This window comes from Cajanus cajan, chromosome 3, assembly GCF_000230855.2.
Source record: "Cajanus cajan strain Asha chromosome 3, NIPB_CcT2T_4, whole genome shotgun sequence".
Lineage (NCBI taxonomy): Eukaryota > Viridiplantae > Streptophyta > Magnoliopsida > Fabales > Fabaceae > Cajanus > Cajanus cajan.
Window position 1 is genome coordinate 77544493 of NC_138519.1, and position 14153 is coordinate 77558645.

The 14153-nt window shown below is 31.2% G+C and overlaps 2 protein-coding genes across 2 annotated transcripts; one reads left to right on the forward strand and one right to left on the reverse strand.

The window, feature by feature from the left end:
• Window positions 1-151: 151 nt before the first annotated feature.
• Window positions 152-2352, reverse strand: LOC109814668 (uncharacterized). Its single transcript, XM_020379187.3, has 3 exons — window positions 2195-2352; window positions 1077-1325; window positions 152-417 (listed from the first exon to the last, which is right to left on the reverse strand). The coding sequence occupies exon 2, from the start codon at window positions 1319-1321 to the stop codon at window positions 1088-1090; it is 234 nt and encodes a 77-aa protein (XP_020234776.1). The 5' UTR covers window positions 1322-1325; window positions 2195-2352; the 3' UTR covers window positions 152-417; window positions 1077-1087.
• Window positions 2353-3401: 1049 nt separating this feature from the next.
• LOC109814527 (putative sugar phosphate/phosphate translocator At3g11320) lies at window positions 3402-13423 on the forward strand. The gene is made up of 6 exons (XM_083071383.1): window positions 3402-3606; window positions 3689-3842; window positions 10412-10882; window positions 11246-11349; window positions 11494-11722; window positions 12877-13423. The coding sequence occupies exons 1-6, from the start codon at window positions 3554-3556 to the stop codon at window positions 13021-13023; spliced, it is 1158 nt and encodes a 385-aa protein (XP_082927509.1). The 5' UTR covers window positions 3402-3553; the 3' UTR covers window positions 13024-13423.
• The last annotated feature ends 730 nt before the right edge of the window (window positions 13424-14153 follow it).

Below are 14153 nucleotides of genomic sequence, written 5' to 3' on the forward strand. Positions count from 1 at the left end.
TATTTTATTGGGAAGACCTTGTACTTTGCACATTATTGATGACTCACATTAGTATACATGCATATTTGGCACTATTATGAAATTGATCATATCCCTGTTGGGAGTAACACTATCAGCGTCAATTCGGTCAAACAAAGAAAGCTAGAATCAATTAAAAATAAAAAGAGAAATGATAATGAATACTTAATAAATTGAATACAGCACTGAATTTAAAACCACAATGTTCTTTCTTTCAGTATAAGTATGTTACTATTGTAAAGAACACTATTTTGTGGTAATAAAAAATATCACAAAAAACAGGAGAAATACTTCAATTGATATTTCTACAATAGAATTTGGCAAACCTGCTATCTAAAAGATCTTCGTGAAATCATCTGACAGAAACTCGAGAACGTTCAATTTTTAAGAACTAGACATCTGTATCAATAAATAAATAAATAATAAATAAACATATAATTCAAGAAACAAATGTAATGTAAATGGCCATGCTATTGTCAATTCCTCTCCCTAAATAATCATATAAGTTACGTGCTCCCCAAAGTCCAAATTTCGTAAGAGAAACGTAAAGAAGAGAAATAGGTAAGTGCTAAGGATTTCTGACTATTCAATGAATTACATCCTTAGTTTCATATTATCAAGGCGGGCTGATACAAATTCAGAACTTTAGATATCATGATCCAAAACCAAACCAAATTCAGCTCTTATTTCATATTGTTGTACAACTATCAGAATGGACGAGAGCTTTAAACTGCCAATCACTAAAATCATGAACTAACTTCAGCTCGTGTACAAATTCGTATAAAATCATTAAATAGCATGTGATGGTGCAGTTCAATACCAGATAAATTTCACCAAACGGCCAAGACATCACTCTCAAGGTAAATGCAGATTTTATCTTAAAAAAAAAAAACAGCGAAGTCTATTTTCATGTATTTTCCTTCCCTATTGAAACATACGAAGAGCTCAAGGTTCTCCAATAACAACATATGTTTGATTGATTTATTTTTTGAAAAAATAAAAGATGTAATGAAAAACCACTTATAAAATAAATAAAATGCTTAAAATAGACATCTAACCTTGTGAGGCATCATCCAGACACCAACTTCACAATAATGCAGATGGAATTGAGAAGTATGAGAGGAACTCTGAGGTACTGAGTTGCATAAATGAGACCTATAAGCTGGCCTTTGAATGACTTAGTCCTTCCACCTGAGAAATCTGAGAAACCCCATCCTCTAGGTGCAAGAAAGCGGTCCTCATTTAATATTGCAAGCGCATTTGCAAGCAGCAGAAACCCCTCAAGTAAAGTCCACAGACCCATCTCCCTGCATTGCAAAGAAAACTATCACCACATAACTGATCCAGTAGAAAACTATCATCATAGACATTGACAGTAACTAGGAAGAAGAGTAAGCTTCCATTTTCAGGGAGCTCAAAAGAGACTTATTACCAAAGGGGTTCATCATTTCACTGAACTGGAAGTTGGTGGTAGAAAACAAAATCTCACTCACAAGTGACAATTTTACAATCAGTTGGAGGCTTGGAGCACCTCAAATTAATTCATATACCGTAATTAAATTACTGTTTTCAACTAAACTTCAAGAAATATGATTGCGTTGCATTTACTAAAAATCCATAAACCAAATTAAAATTAAAATAAATCTTAGTTAATAGAATCTACGAATAATTTCACACGTTGGGGAAACAATTTAACAGAGACAGGCGCAAAAATTTTAAGTGCATGTTTGATTTCACATTGAATTTTCCAGAATCAAGTTAAATGTTAGTTCACGTAATTTTAGGTAAATAATTAATTCTAAGTTGGAACAATTTAGGTAACTTTTTCCTTAGATAAAAACATTTGTATTGAATTTTATTACTACTAACACGCTGCTTTTATAATAAAAACATTCAAACATAAATCAATTCACTTCAAAATCAATTTTAACCAAAATAATTTTATAGAATCAATTTCATTCAAAAATCAATTTTATTAACGCTAATCCAAAAACACATCAAATCATGACGGGACAACAAAAAAATTGAATCACGTCTAAATAACAAAATAAAATAAAAAATCCAGTTAAATGAAAATAACGAGAAAAGAGAATTGATGTTTTTTTTTCCTTTTTCAATAAAGGGGAACAAAGTTAAGATACGAATCAGTTGGTTTGAAAAGAAGAATTGAGAAAACCTGATAACGGAACGGTGGAGATGAAATTCAATCAGATCATGCTGACGCTGAATCTCTGAACAATGTGTGACGAAGGAGAACCCAACCTATTGAAACGCACCGTTTTTCTGTTTCTTCAAGGAACCTTAGTCACATGGGCCTAGGAGTATAAGGATTGTATATTTTTGTTGGATCCCTAAGCCCAATAATGAAGAAACAAAACCCAAAACAAGGAGACCGTGTTGGGATTTCGGTTTTTCATCCAACTGATTTTTTTTCTTTCTTTTCCATTTTTTGTGTTTTGGTTTTGGAGTAGAAATTGTACATATGATATTTAATTGTTTTAATTTAATTAAAATATATAAGAAAGTTATGAATCAAACGTTCTTGATTTGGGAATTTTCTTTTCTCATTGTTTATAGAAACCATAATCAACGACGCTTACATCCACAATGACAAGCCCCTTCCCAACATAATCCGCAAAATAAAAGTTTGCATTAAAGGAATATGAAAATTATTGAGATAAATTTTAAATTTTGATTAAAAAAACAACACATAATTTGTCCTTTTTTTTATTTATAAGGATTGAATCGGATATTATGTAATCTGATGATAACTTACTTACACTGTTCAACTGCTCCTCCAAGCTCCAGCGTATTCTGTCCTTTTGTTTTTAAAGCTCAAATTTTTAACATATCATTAACTTTTAGAAAAAAAAAAAGAAAAAAAAAGTGACGAAAGGGGTAAACGGTAAATGAACATAGACACAAAAGAGCAGTGGTACTAAATAAAATACTAATGCTTTACTAGATTCGAATATCCATTTGCGAATATGGCCCACTTGACTTGACTTGAGGGACGTAAATAATGTCACCTATACTCTTTTTTCTTTCCAATAATTTCACACTTCAATCTTCATTCACCACTACTCTCCTGCCACGTGGACTCCGGGGAGAAAAAATATCCTCAAAATTGTACACATAACCAATTGACCCCACACACTCGAATACATCTATTACCTAATTTTATATTTGTTTTTTTAATAATTAATGTGAAATTAACAATGTAATGTAGTTATTCACTATGTCTAATAGCGGAAGAAGAATACATATTTTTTAGATTTAAGATTATTAAAGTAATTATTTTTCTTCTATAAAGCCTTTTTGGCAAGTATGGTAGAAAATAAAATACTTTTCAGTTGTAATTGATCCATATGTTTTTTGAGCGAGGAAAACATCGTTGTCAGAGACGAATGGGTAGCCAATAAGAGCTCGGATTCATTTTTCTATCTATGTTCCAACTCCAACTTAATTACCCTGTCCATGTTCTCTCCCTCTTTACCAGCTTGCTAGATTCGTGGACTTGGAAATTCCTTCTTCAATGGCTCAAATTGCGCTAATTGCTCCAGCCAGCGTTATAGCTATTGCTGGCATGTACTTTCTACTTCACCAAATTCACCAAGCACCACTCCTTTTCCTGTGTTTTCATTTGAAAGTGTAATTTGATTTCAGGAAGGGGGAAACAATTAGTTTCATACAGAAGAAAGAAAGTGGGTTTGGCATCGGTGGTTGGGTGCTGTAGGATGGGCGGAGACAGAAAGACGAGGGTGGTGGTTAAGGCATCGGAAGGAGGAGCCATATCTCTCCCACGTGCTTGGTCACCACACAAGGTTAGTTCACTCACCACTTACCACACTTTACTTTTCTCTCCTAAATCAAATGTGCAAATCTTTTTTATAACACTCGTTAACTAAATTACTATCATCCAACAAATTAATTATTTTAGTTTATCATAATAAATTCCTTCTAATTTAAACATATTTTAAATTATTCATGACTCCTACTTTTCTTTTTTAGTGATTTTTTATTTTGTAATTTTTTTGTCATTAACATTTTTATTACTTAATTTCCATTGTGCACGTGAGGAAATAAGGTTTTTAAAATATTTTTCACGCAAGACAAAGTAAGACTCTTAAAAACATAAAGCATTAATGCATTTCGCTTATTATTTATTCGGCTTAAAAAATGACTCGTAATTAAAAATATTTTTTTTTTTTGTGAAAGGCGTTCTAGATTGATTTTTATAGAAACAATTAAGCAAAGTTTATAATTTAGTTCTTATAAAAAAGATGGGAGAAAATATTTTAATATTATTAATCATTCATAACAAGTAATTTTAGAGCAAATAATGTATGTATTTGCAATGTAACTTTTACATAACTATCTAATTAGAAATTATTACGTGTTATAAGTTTGTTTATTTTTATAAAATTTATCTTCAATGTCATACTTATTATTGATTGATTAATAATGCAAATCTTTTACACAAATGATACATATATATAAATTAAACTCATTTTTATTTTCATCAATGTATGTTTTAATAAATAAGTCATTGCACTGTCAAAAAACTTATTGTAACTAATAAAAAAAATTAAATTATTGATATAGTACCTAAAAGAATTTCTCAATAGCAACTTTCTTATTTAAAAAATAGAATATCTAATAAATTCCTTAAATGATATTAAAATAATCATTATTAAATATTATAAAAATTGTGAATTATTTTATTTTTTAAGCATTTAAGTGATTTATTATTACAAATATTTAAGAGAATAAACAAATCCTACTTATCTTTTCTAAGGATAAATGAGTAAATATTTATCGTTTACATCATTTTTATTTAGTGTAAAATAATGGTGATTAGAATCCAACTTAAACTCTCACGTATTTATTACAACTTCTTGATTAAGTCCAATAATTTTGTTTACATTAATTTTATTTAATTATTTTATATTATGATTTATATAAAATAAATATTTACTCATGTAAATTTTTATGTACAAAATAATAGATTTTAAATAAACTATGATTATTTTTAAATTTCATTTTTGTTAATAAATATGAAGAAATTCTATTAGCAAATTCTTATTAACAATTATGTTCTGAAATTCATAAATTTTAATTTTAACTTAATTAAGTATAGTATAAGAGTAGAGGTAACAAACTTTTGACTAAGGCTTTGATTGGATTTGAGGATGGAAAAGGGAGAGTGGAAAAGGAGGAATTTGAAGAGAAAGTGAGTGGAAAGTGAGGTTGATTGGATTAAGGGAAAGTGAGTGAAAAGTGTAGAGAAAGTTTGTGAATGAATTGATTGATGTGATAGATAAAAATAGATTTTTTAATTAATAGTTGTGAAAGATTACTATTTTGCCCTTAGGTTAAATTTTTTTTTATAATTATTATAATTAAAAGATAAATATATAAATTTTAACTAAAAAAATTATAAAAAATTAATTTAAAAATAAATTAATTTAAATATTTGCTTTAAATTTAATGATAGATAAAAAATAAAAATTTAAGAGATGAATATATAATTTACACTTTTACCCTTGGATTAAAAATGAGTATAATATTATTTATTGTAATTAATAATAATTACAATAAAATTATATTAATAGGGTTTATTTACTAAAAAATAATAAATAATGATAAGAATAATAATAAATATTAGAAAAATAATAAGAATCATAATAAATAATAATGATACTAATTATAATAAATAATAATATTAATATTAATAAAAATAAAAAAAATAATATTTATAATAATAAATAATAATAACAAAATATATTATGATAATTATATTTTGTAACATTATTTTATTAATGTTTATGAAAGTGTTATTATTATAATTTTATAAACATGTTTTACTTTTTTTTTTTATATTTCAACTTTTTGATGTTAATATTTAATATATAATACCTTAAATTAAATATAATTATTTAATATTAATATTTAATATATATATATATATATAAATTAAATATTAATATTAAATAATTATATTTAATTTAAGGTATTATATATTAAATATTAATATTATATATATATATACACGTATTAAAAACAAATTAATGTGCCCAGAACGTCCCGTTCCGAAAGTGGAATGACCGTTCTGGGGTTATAAAGTACTACGCAAAGGCCAAAAGTGGAACGGTCCATTCCAAAAGTGGAACGGTCCGTTCCAAAATTAGAACGGCCCGTTCTGCTTTCTTATTTTTCTCATAACATGCATTTTTGGAACGGGTCGTTCCGGGGCCGTTCCAATTTCCACTGGCAGCGAAAATACCCTGCATAATCGATTATGGTTGCCACATAATCGATTATGACCTTGCATAATCGATTATGCCTCACCCATAATCGATTATGCAAGGCCATAATCGATTATGTGGCCAATCGATTATGCTCCTTCGTTGAACGTGAATCCTCTGCTGCATGGCACATGCATGGGAGGGGCATTTTTGGATTTTCACAAATCCTACGTGTCTTTCACCTCTTTTCTTCCCTCTCGTGCGAGGAGAGCAACAGTACTTCTCCTCGCTTTTCTTCGCCTTTCCATCGTCGCAAATCGGTAGAAACAAACACCAACTTTCCTCGTCTTTCGTTGCTCGTAAACAGTAAATCACCCAAAACAAGCACTACGTAAATGTTATTTTAGATGGGATTGACTTGACTTATATTATTTTTGGACTGTCATTTTTTTTGTTCTAATCTTATCAATGTCAAGCCGTCAAATCAAATTGATTTAATTAAAAAATATAATTAATTAATATTATATATTATCATAAAATACTTAATTATTTTTGTGCACTCATGATATTCTTTGTCACGGCAAGTTAATTACAAAAGCTATTATAGTAGTATTTTGCATATAAATTATGCAAATTTTGTTTTTGTCATTTTTTTTCTTCTTGATGTTGAAAGACCAACCTAGTTATTTTTTAAAAATCATATCGCATTGTTCACAATTTAATGCTCAAATAAGGATATAATAAATAATAATAAAAGGTTGCAGAGTAAATGTAAAACTATCACACAAATAATAAATTTCATACTTTCACACATTAAAAATAATAAATCATCAAAGATACAATAAGAGTGACAAAACCCTCCTAGCAACTAATCTTGATTTTAAATTTGTAATCACAATTGTGTAAGTAAACATAAAAGAGTAAAAATTGTTACTATTATTATATTTTATTATATCATTTTATAATAAATTATAAATTTATAGATTCACAATAATTTAAATTATTTCATTTTAATGAATCGTTCTATAAGTTTACAGCTACTCCAACCTGGACCTATTTAACTTATCAAATATAGTGGGTCAAGCAAAAATAAATTGATTCTATTCTTTTAGGTTCATGATATATACACCTCTTTTTTTTTTTTTTTTTCTATAAGTACACCTCCTTTCAAAAAAAATAATTAAAATTTTAAAATATTCTTAATTTTTTGTTTTAAATTTTTTAATTTTACATCCACAACATTTAATTTAGTACTTTTTTTCACACCTCTTTTTTCCTTTTTTCAATTTTTACATGCACCCCCTTATTTTTCCTTCACTTTACCTATTTTGGTAACATGTAAAAATTAAAAGAGAAAAAAAAGTGTGTGAATAAGAAGAAGAAAGTAACAAATTGAAAGTTGAAAGTAAAATTAAATTCTTTTAAAAAAATTATAATATTTTATAATTTTTTTAAAAAAAAAGAGATGTACTTATAAATAAAAAAAAAAAGATATATATATCATGAGCCATTCTTTTAAGGTGTGACCTAACCTTATTTGCAGCAGTAAGCCGGACTCACATTGACAACTCAATTCCTGAGTTGTTACAAGTCCCCGGTTACATTACCACAGTCCACAAATCCAAAAAATAATAATAATAATAATAATAATCTCACCACATAGAAGAGAAAAAGTTAAAAGAAAAGGGAATAATTGGGCCCAAGGCCCGCATCAAAGTATAATCCACGAAGACTATCTTGCGAACCCAAAGGTAAAAAGGGCTCAATCGTCTATTTTTCTGACTTCTGCTATTTACACTACCTCATTTTTCTTCTTTTCATTTATTAGTTCCACCGTACGCCCTCATATATGGTTTCACACTTTCAGAGTTTCATCACACTCTCTCCTTGTTTCTCTTCTCATGTAATGAAAATTCCCCGACTCTCCTCTCCTATTTTTCTACCGCAACATAAAAAATAGTTAGTCAAATAAGATTATTTACTTGCCAAAAAAAAAATGATTTTACATAAAAGAAGTGTGTTTAACAAATGCAGAGAGTGTAAATAGTAAAAGCCCATTTTGTGTCCATAAAAGAATGAGATGCAGTAGAAGAGTCAAAATTTATGTTGCATTCCAGTCTTGACATTTTTGATCCATTTATTTACGCAATGGGTCCCCACTCTGCACCTCATCAATCCTAGACGCGGTCTCTGGTCAGGTCACATTCAAATCTAGCAAGGACACGGTTCATCTCTTTTTTACCTCCACAAAGACATTTTCAGCAATCATACCCTACACGTGCCATTTTGTTTAAAATTGGAAAAATGATTTTCAAACAAGTAGACACTATCAAGTATCAAGACTCTACAAAAGCACTATTAGTATTTGTTGCTTCACCAAATCACGGTGAACTCAACTCACGTGTTACCAAGTCTTGTAATGTAGCTTCTCCCACAGCATAATTGGTCATACCCCAAACATTGTCTTTTTTCTTTCCTACATGACCCTAATTTTGTGCAGGGAAATATTCACAAATCACATGCTACACCCTTTGAGAAATGTTGCTTGTTTTCGGAAAAGAGTGTAGAGAACGTAGAAAACAAACAAGGCGGCGTTTGGACGGCCTTTCCTGGCACCTCCATATGCCTAACCCTTTTATTTTGGTCAACTTCCTGTGCCTAACACGAACCACGTAGCATCGTAAAAGCGCGTTGCGTTCAGCTATAATAATTATATACTAGTCCAATTTTTGCGCCTAAGTTGGACTCATTCTTTATCTATTGCTATTAAACATTTTTTTCATTCCACTCGTAACGCACCAGTTGTACAAAATCGTGGCTGCATCATGGATCTCAACCTCCCAAACACGATTCCCTTACTGATTTGTTTCCTACGAAATTATTCTCCTCTTTTTCCAGAATATATTTTTGTCTGATTCCAGCATCTTTTTATTCCGTAACACATACCCTATTATTGCACTCTCTACACTTTTTTATTATTTCATATATATACAAACAATATAGAGAACCTTTCAAAAAAATTCATCCAGCCGTTGACTGCACAACAAGTGCCAATTATTATTTCCCCATTTTATAACAAGAAGCGATAAGAAGGAAATAAAACCCCAAATAAAATAGATTCATTTATTTTTTCCACCACCGCACGAAGCAAATTAAAAAAAAAGAAAAAGTTACATTACTATCAACATTAATCAAACCTATTCCTAAGTTTTAACTCTTTCTTTATACTTTTCTTGCAACGTACACCATACCATAATTACAAACGAAACGAGTAAATGGTGCAAATCAGCCTAAACTAAATTCCCATTTACGTTTTTACGATAATAATAACAATAATCATTCCTATAACTGAAATTATAATTTTTTTAATATATATTTTTACCTGCATTTATTCGGTCAAAAACTATCCTAAATATACAATTATGAGTTTGTAAAATATTACAAAATTTATTGATAATTAATTATGGTCAAAAAACTTACTAATTATTTTCTTAAAGTAAAATCTTCCGTTTCGATCAAATTTTTCATTTATAAGATTCTAATTATGATATTGATTACTAAGTTTATTGATAATTTATTTTTGTCAAAAAAAACTTGCTATTTTTTTTTCCAGTAAAATCTGTCGTTTTAATCATGTTGTTTATTTGCCTTTTAATTTACAAGATTCGGAAGTTATTTTTAAAAGCACCAAATCTAGTTTCACTTTTACTAAAAATAATTTTTTGAAGGTATTTGTAAAAATTTGTAATAAAAGTCAGCGTAGAAAAACTCTTTATACTGTTAATACTATTTCCTAATAATAATAAATGTTAGTTCTGTACATGCTGTGCTGTGCAGCTTTAAATGCAGAGTTTCTTTCTATCTTTCCTCTTTACTTGTCTCCGTAGTTTGGGTCTGTTAGCGTTTGGGAGGTTGAAACACACAAGGCGCACACACACATTTTCATCTTCTTCTGCTTCGTCATCCTCAAAAAACACGACCTTTCTCCTCAATCCGACGCAGACCCACCACCACTGTCCTCAATTTCTCCGACCCCAAGCCATGGATTCCGACCAGATCCATGGCTTGTCCTCGTAAAGTCAAACACTCAAAGTTGACGCCTTTTCTAGTGCCCAGATCCCATTAACCCGTGTCCGTAACCGCAGGGTTCCGAAGATCAAACCGGAGGCACCAAAATGAAGGGTTCGAACCGGTTGTTCACGGTGGGGTTGGTGGCCGCGTGGTACTCCTCCAACATTGGCGTGCTTCTGTTGAACAAGTACTTGCTCAGCAACTACGGCTTCAAGTACCCAATTTTCCTCACCATGTGCCACATGACCGCGTGTTCCTTGCTCAGTTACGTGGCCATAGCGTGGATGAAGGTGGTGCCGTTGCAGACAATTCGATCCAGGGTGCAGTTCTTCAAGATCTCTGCTTTGAGCCTCGTTTTCTGCGTCTCCGTTGTGTTTGGGAACATTTCTCTTCGCTACCTTCCTGTTTCGTTCAACCAGGCTATTGGCGCCACCACGCCCTTCTTCACCGCCGTTTTTGCTTACCTTATGACGTTCAAGAGGGAGGCTTGGCTCACGTATCTCACCCTCGTTCCTGTCGTCACTGGGGTCATCATTGCCAGCGGGGTATGTATCAAACTTTCCATAACATGTTTCCTTCTAATGCTTTTCATATTTTCTTTGTTTTTTAGGTTTGTTGTTTCAGATGTGGTTTCTGATTGGTTAGACATGGAAATAATAAAGGACAAAACTTGCATATATTACTATTAATGTTGTTTTCCGATAAGAATTGGAGTTTTTTTTTATTGGTAATTTGCTTAATAAAGGATTTCATTTCATTTCATTGAATGTTATCGCGTATTACTGGGGAAATTCTGATTCTGATTGGAGAACAGTACCAGCAGAAGAAGCTGTTGTCCAAGTTTTATCCAAATATTTATTCTGGCTTCTGATATGTGTGTCTTATCTTGTTCCTATGTTTGGCCTTAGGGTGAACCGAGTTTCCATCTATTTGGATTTATCATATGTGTGGCGGCTACGGGTGCAAGGGCTCTAAAATCAGTGCTACAAGGGATTTTGCTTTCTTCTGAAGGGTAAGTCAGGATTAAGAAACTCCAGATTAATTAGCATAAGGACTAAAACTTAATGAAGATAACTATGGTTGTTTTTCTCTGTATTTTCCTTTGGTTTTCAAGTTATATGTTCAAATGGGTACTGACGGACTTTTTGTGTGTCAGAGAGAAGCTGAATTCTATGAACCTTCTCCTTTACATGGCACCAATGGCTGTGGTTTTCCTTCTTCCTGCAACGCTTATAATGGAAGAGAATGTGGTTGGGATCACGTTGGCTCTTGCCAGAGATGATTCCAAGATCATTTGGTATCTGCTGTTTAATTCGTCTCTTGCATATTTTGTCAACCTGACCAACTTTTTGGTCACGAAACATACCAGTGCTTTGACCCTTCAGGTAAGTTCCGATTATTCAAATTGGCTCCCAGTCCTCTTTGTTTTTCTAAATGTACTTTTCACTCCAACAAACTGTCTGTTGCCTCATCTGTGGGTGGTTGGGACATCAGATTTTGGTGGTTGTCAAATGTGTTTGTTATCAAATCACTAGATATGTATCACATTATCAGCATCCTCTTGGTCACTTTTGTCTTTTGTTAGTTTTTTTGCAAGGTTATCGGTGGTTGTAAATTATGTTGTTCTGTCATTTTGTCCCCTTTTTTTCTATCTGAGAATGAAGTTCTTGGAAAACAAATTACCTCAAGTCATGTAAATTTTTACATTGGCTAGCATTTTGCATTTGCATTCTAGTTTCTAAAAATTCTTACTTAGACATGTCTCCCAGTTTGTACTAAAGGGGAGAATTTGAATTATGTGATTATTAGATATTTTGTAAGTAGTTCATGCGAACTTAATTCAGGGGATTCCGCCAAAAACTTTCTGCAAGATCTCTAAAGCTAGTGCTAGGCCAGTATTTTCAAATATTGCTGTCGATAGTTCACAAGCATCTAAGCCTATGTGGTTGAATAGTTTAGTGAAATTCTGTCCAAGGTTCAATTATTCAAGTTTTGTGCTTCCAGTGTTCAAGTTAGTTGATAGCCGTATTTGTTACCAATTGTTCAAGATGACTTGTAATCAGAACTTGCTGATGAGTACATTCTTTCCTACTTGGGGTGGGATGACTTATAAGTTATAACTGTGTTAACCTAATTTGCTGGTTTCCCATTTACCTATGATCCTATTTGATACCTTCTGCCATATAAATCCCTGATCAAGTTAGCAATGAATTTGGGATAATTAATTGATGTGTAAATTTGCAAAAAAATTATACAATTTAGTGTATAGGTTATTTTTCATGGACACATGCATTCAAAAATGAGATCTATACCTGTTTCAAATTTCTCTTTTATTTTGTTTTTTGTATATCACTTGATGCTTTTGGATTAATGAAAGCTGTGTGATTCAAATGAGGATATAAATAAACAAATTGGTGGCAAAATGTACATTTTATGAGTCTGATTTTGATCTTTTCTCAAGTTATTGTTTTTCTGTTTAATTTCTGGTCATTATTCTTAGATGATTTCAATTTCATAATCTAAGAGTTGGCTGATACAGGTACTTGGAAATGCTAAAGGTGCTGTAGCAGTAGTGGTTTCAATTCTAATATTCAGGAACCCTGTGTCAGTCACTGGAATGATGGGTTACTCACTCACAGTCTTTGGAGTTATACTCTACAGTGAAGCCAAAAAGCGAAGCAAGTGATACTAATGCATCATTCTTATCAACTCAGCATTGAACTTACAATATAGTTTCTGTTACTGCACACACAAGCTCACGATTCCAGGAGGCAAATTTGTTTAGCATGCTAGTGATCAGAATCCAGAGTTTTCTTACACTCTAATATACAATTTTTTTCCCCACACATTCGGCCTCATTGAACGTGTTCCTCATTGTAATAGCGACGGTGCAGAAGTAGCCCACAGTACAGAAGTTGCAATAAGTGACTTTGATGTTTCTCTAGTTTACCTGTGTCGGGATAATTGAGTACTTTTTGTCATTTATTCTTGGAGGAAAAAGAGTTGTAAAATTGGATATCGATACATCTATTGTTCAAACACTATTTACATTCGTTTATTAATGATAGAATTCATATTTTTGCCCATCCTCGAGTTTCTTTTGTATCATTTCTGAGATATTTTAAACTAGAGTATAGAGAATAGTAACAAATGAATTCGAAGAACATTAAACAAACTCAAGCTTTACATATTTCTAATTCACGCTCCAAGATTTTTAATTTTTAATTACATGTACTTGCATGAACTTAACTTTGGTACACTGAAATTGACTACGTAATACGTATTAATGTTTTGATATTTTAGTAAAGATGATAATGACACAAGTGAATTGAAATCAAGTGCTAACACAAGTTAATCATAGAGGGATACCCTCACCCTGTTTCTCGAGCACTTCAATGCCACATTTGTTAGAAGTAAAATTTCACTGTAATTTTTAACTTGCAACATATGGTGAGTTCCTTATCCACGTCAGTCTCAAAATTATAAGTACATTTTACAACCTACATAATAAAAACATATCAAAGAGTTAAACTGGATTTGCTCTTTTTTTTTCCTTTTCTTTTTACCAATTACTAAAAGGAAGGAAAAAAAATAGAACATATATTCATCTATGTCAAAAACCATATAAACAGAACGGAAAGCCAATGTCGAAACCTCTTCCAAGTTAAAACCATATATTAATGTCAACTGCGTGAGCGTGACAACGTGAAAAAGGATAAACCAAATGGAATCTACGAGGGAGAACGAGGGTGTAGTTGGTGGCTAAGTATTTTATGCAAATGGAAAAAGTATACGAAAGCTGCAAGTGCTATTCCC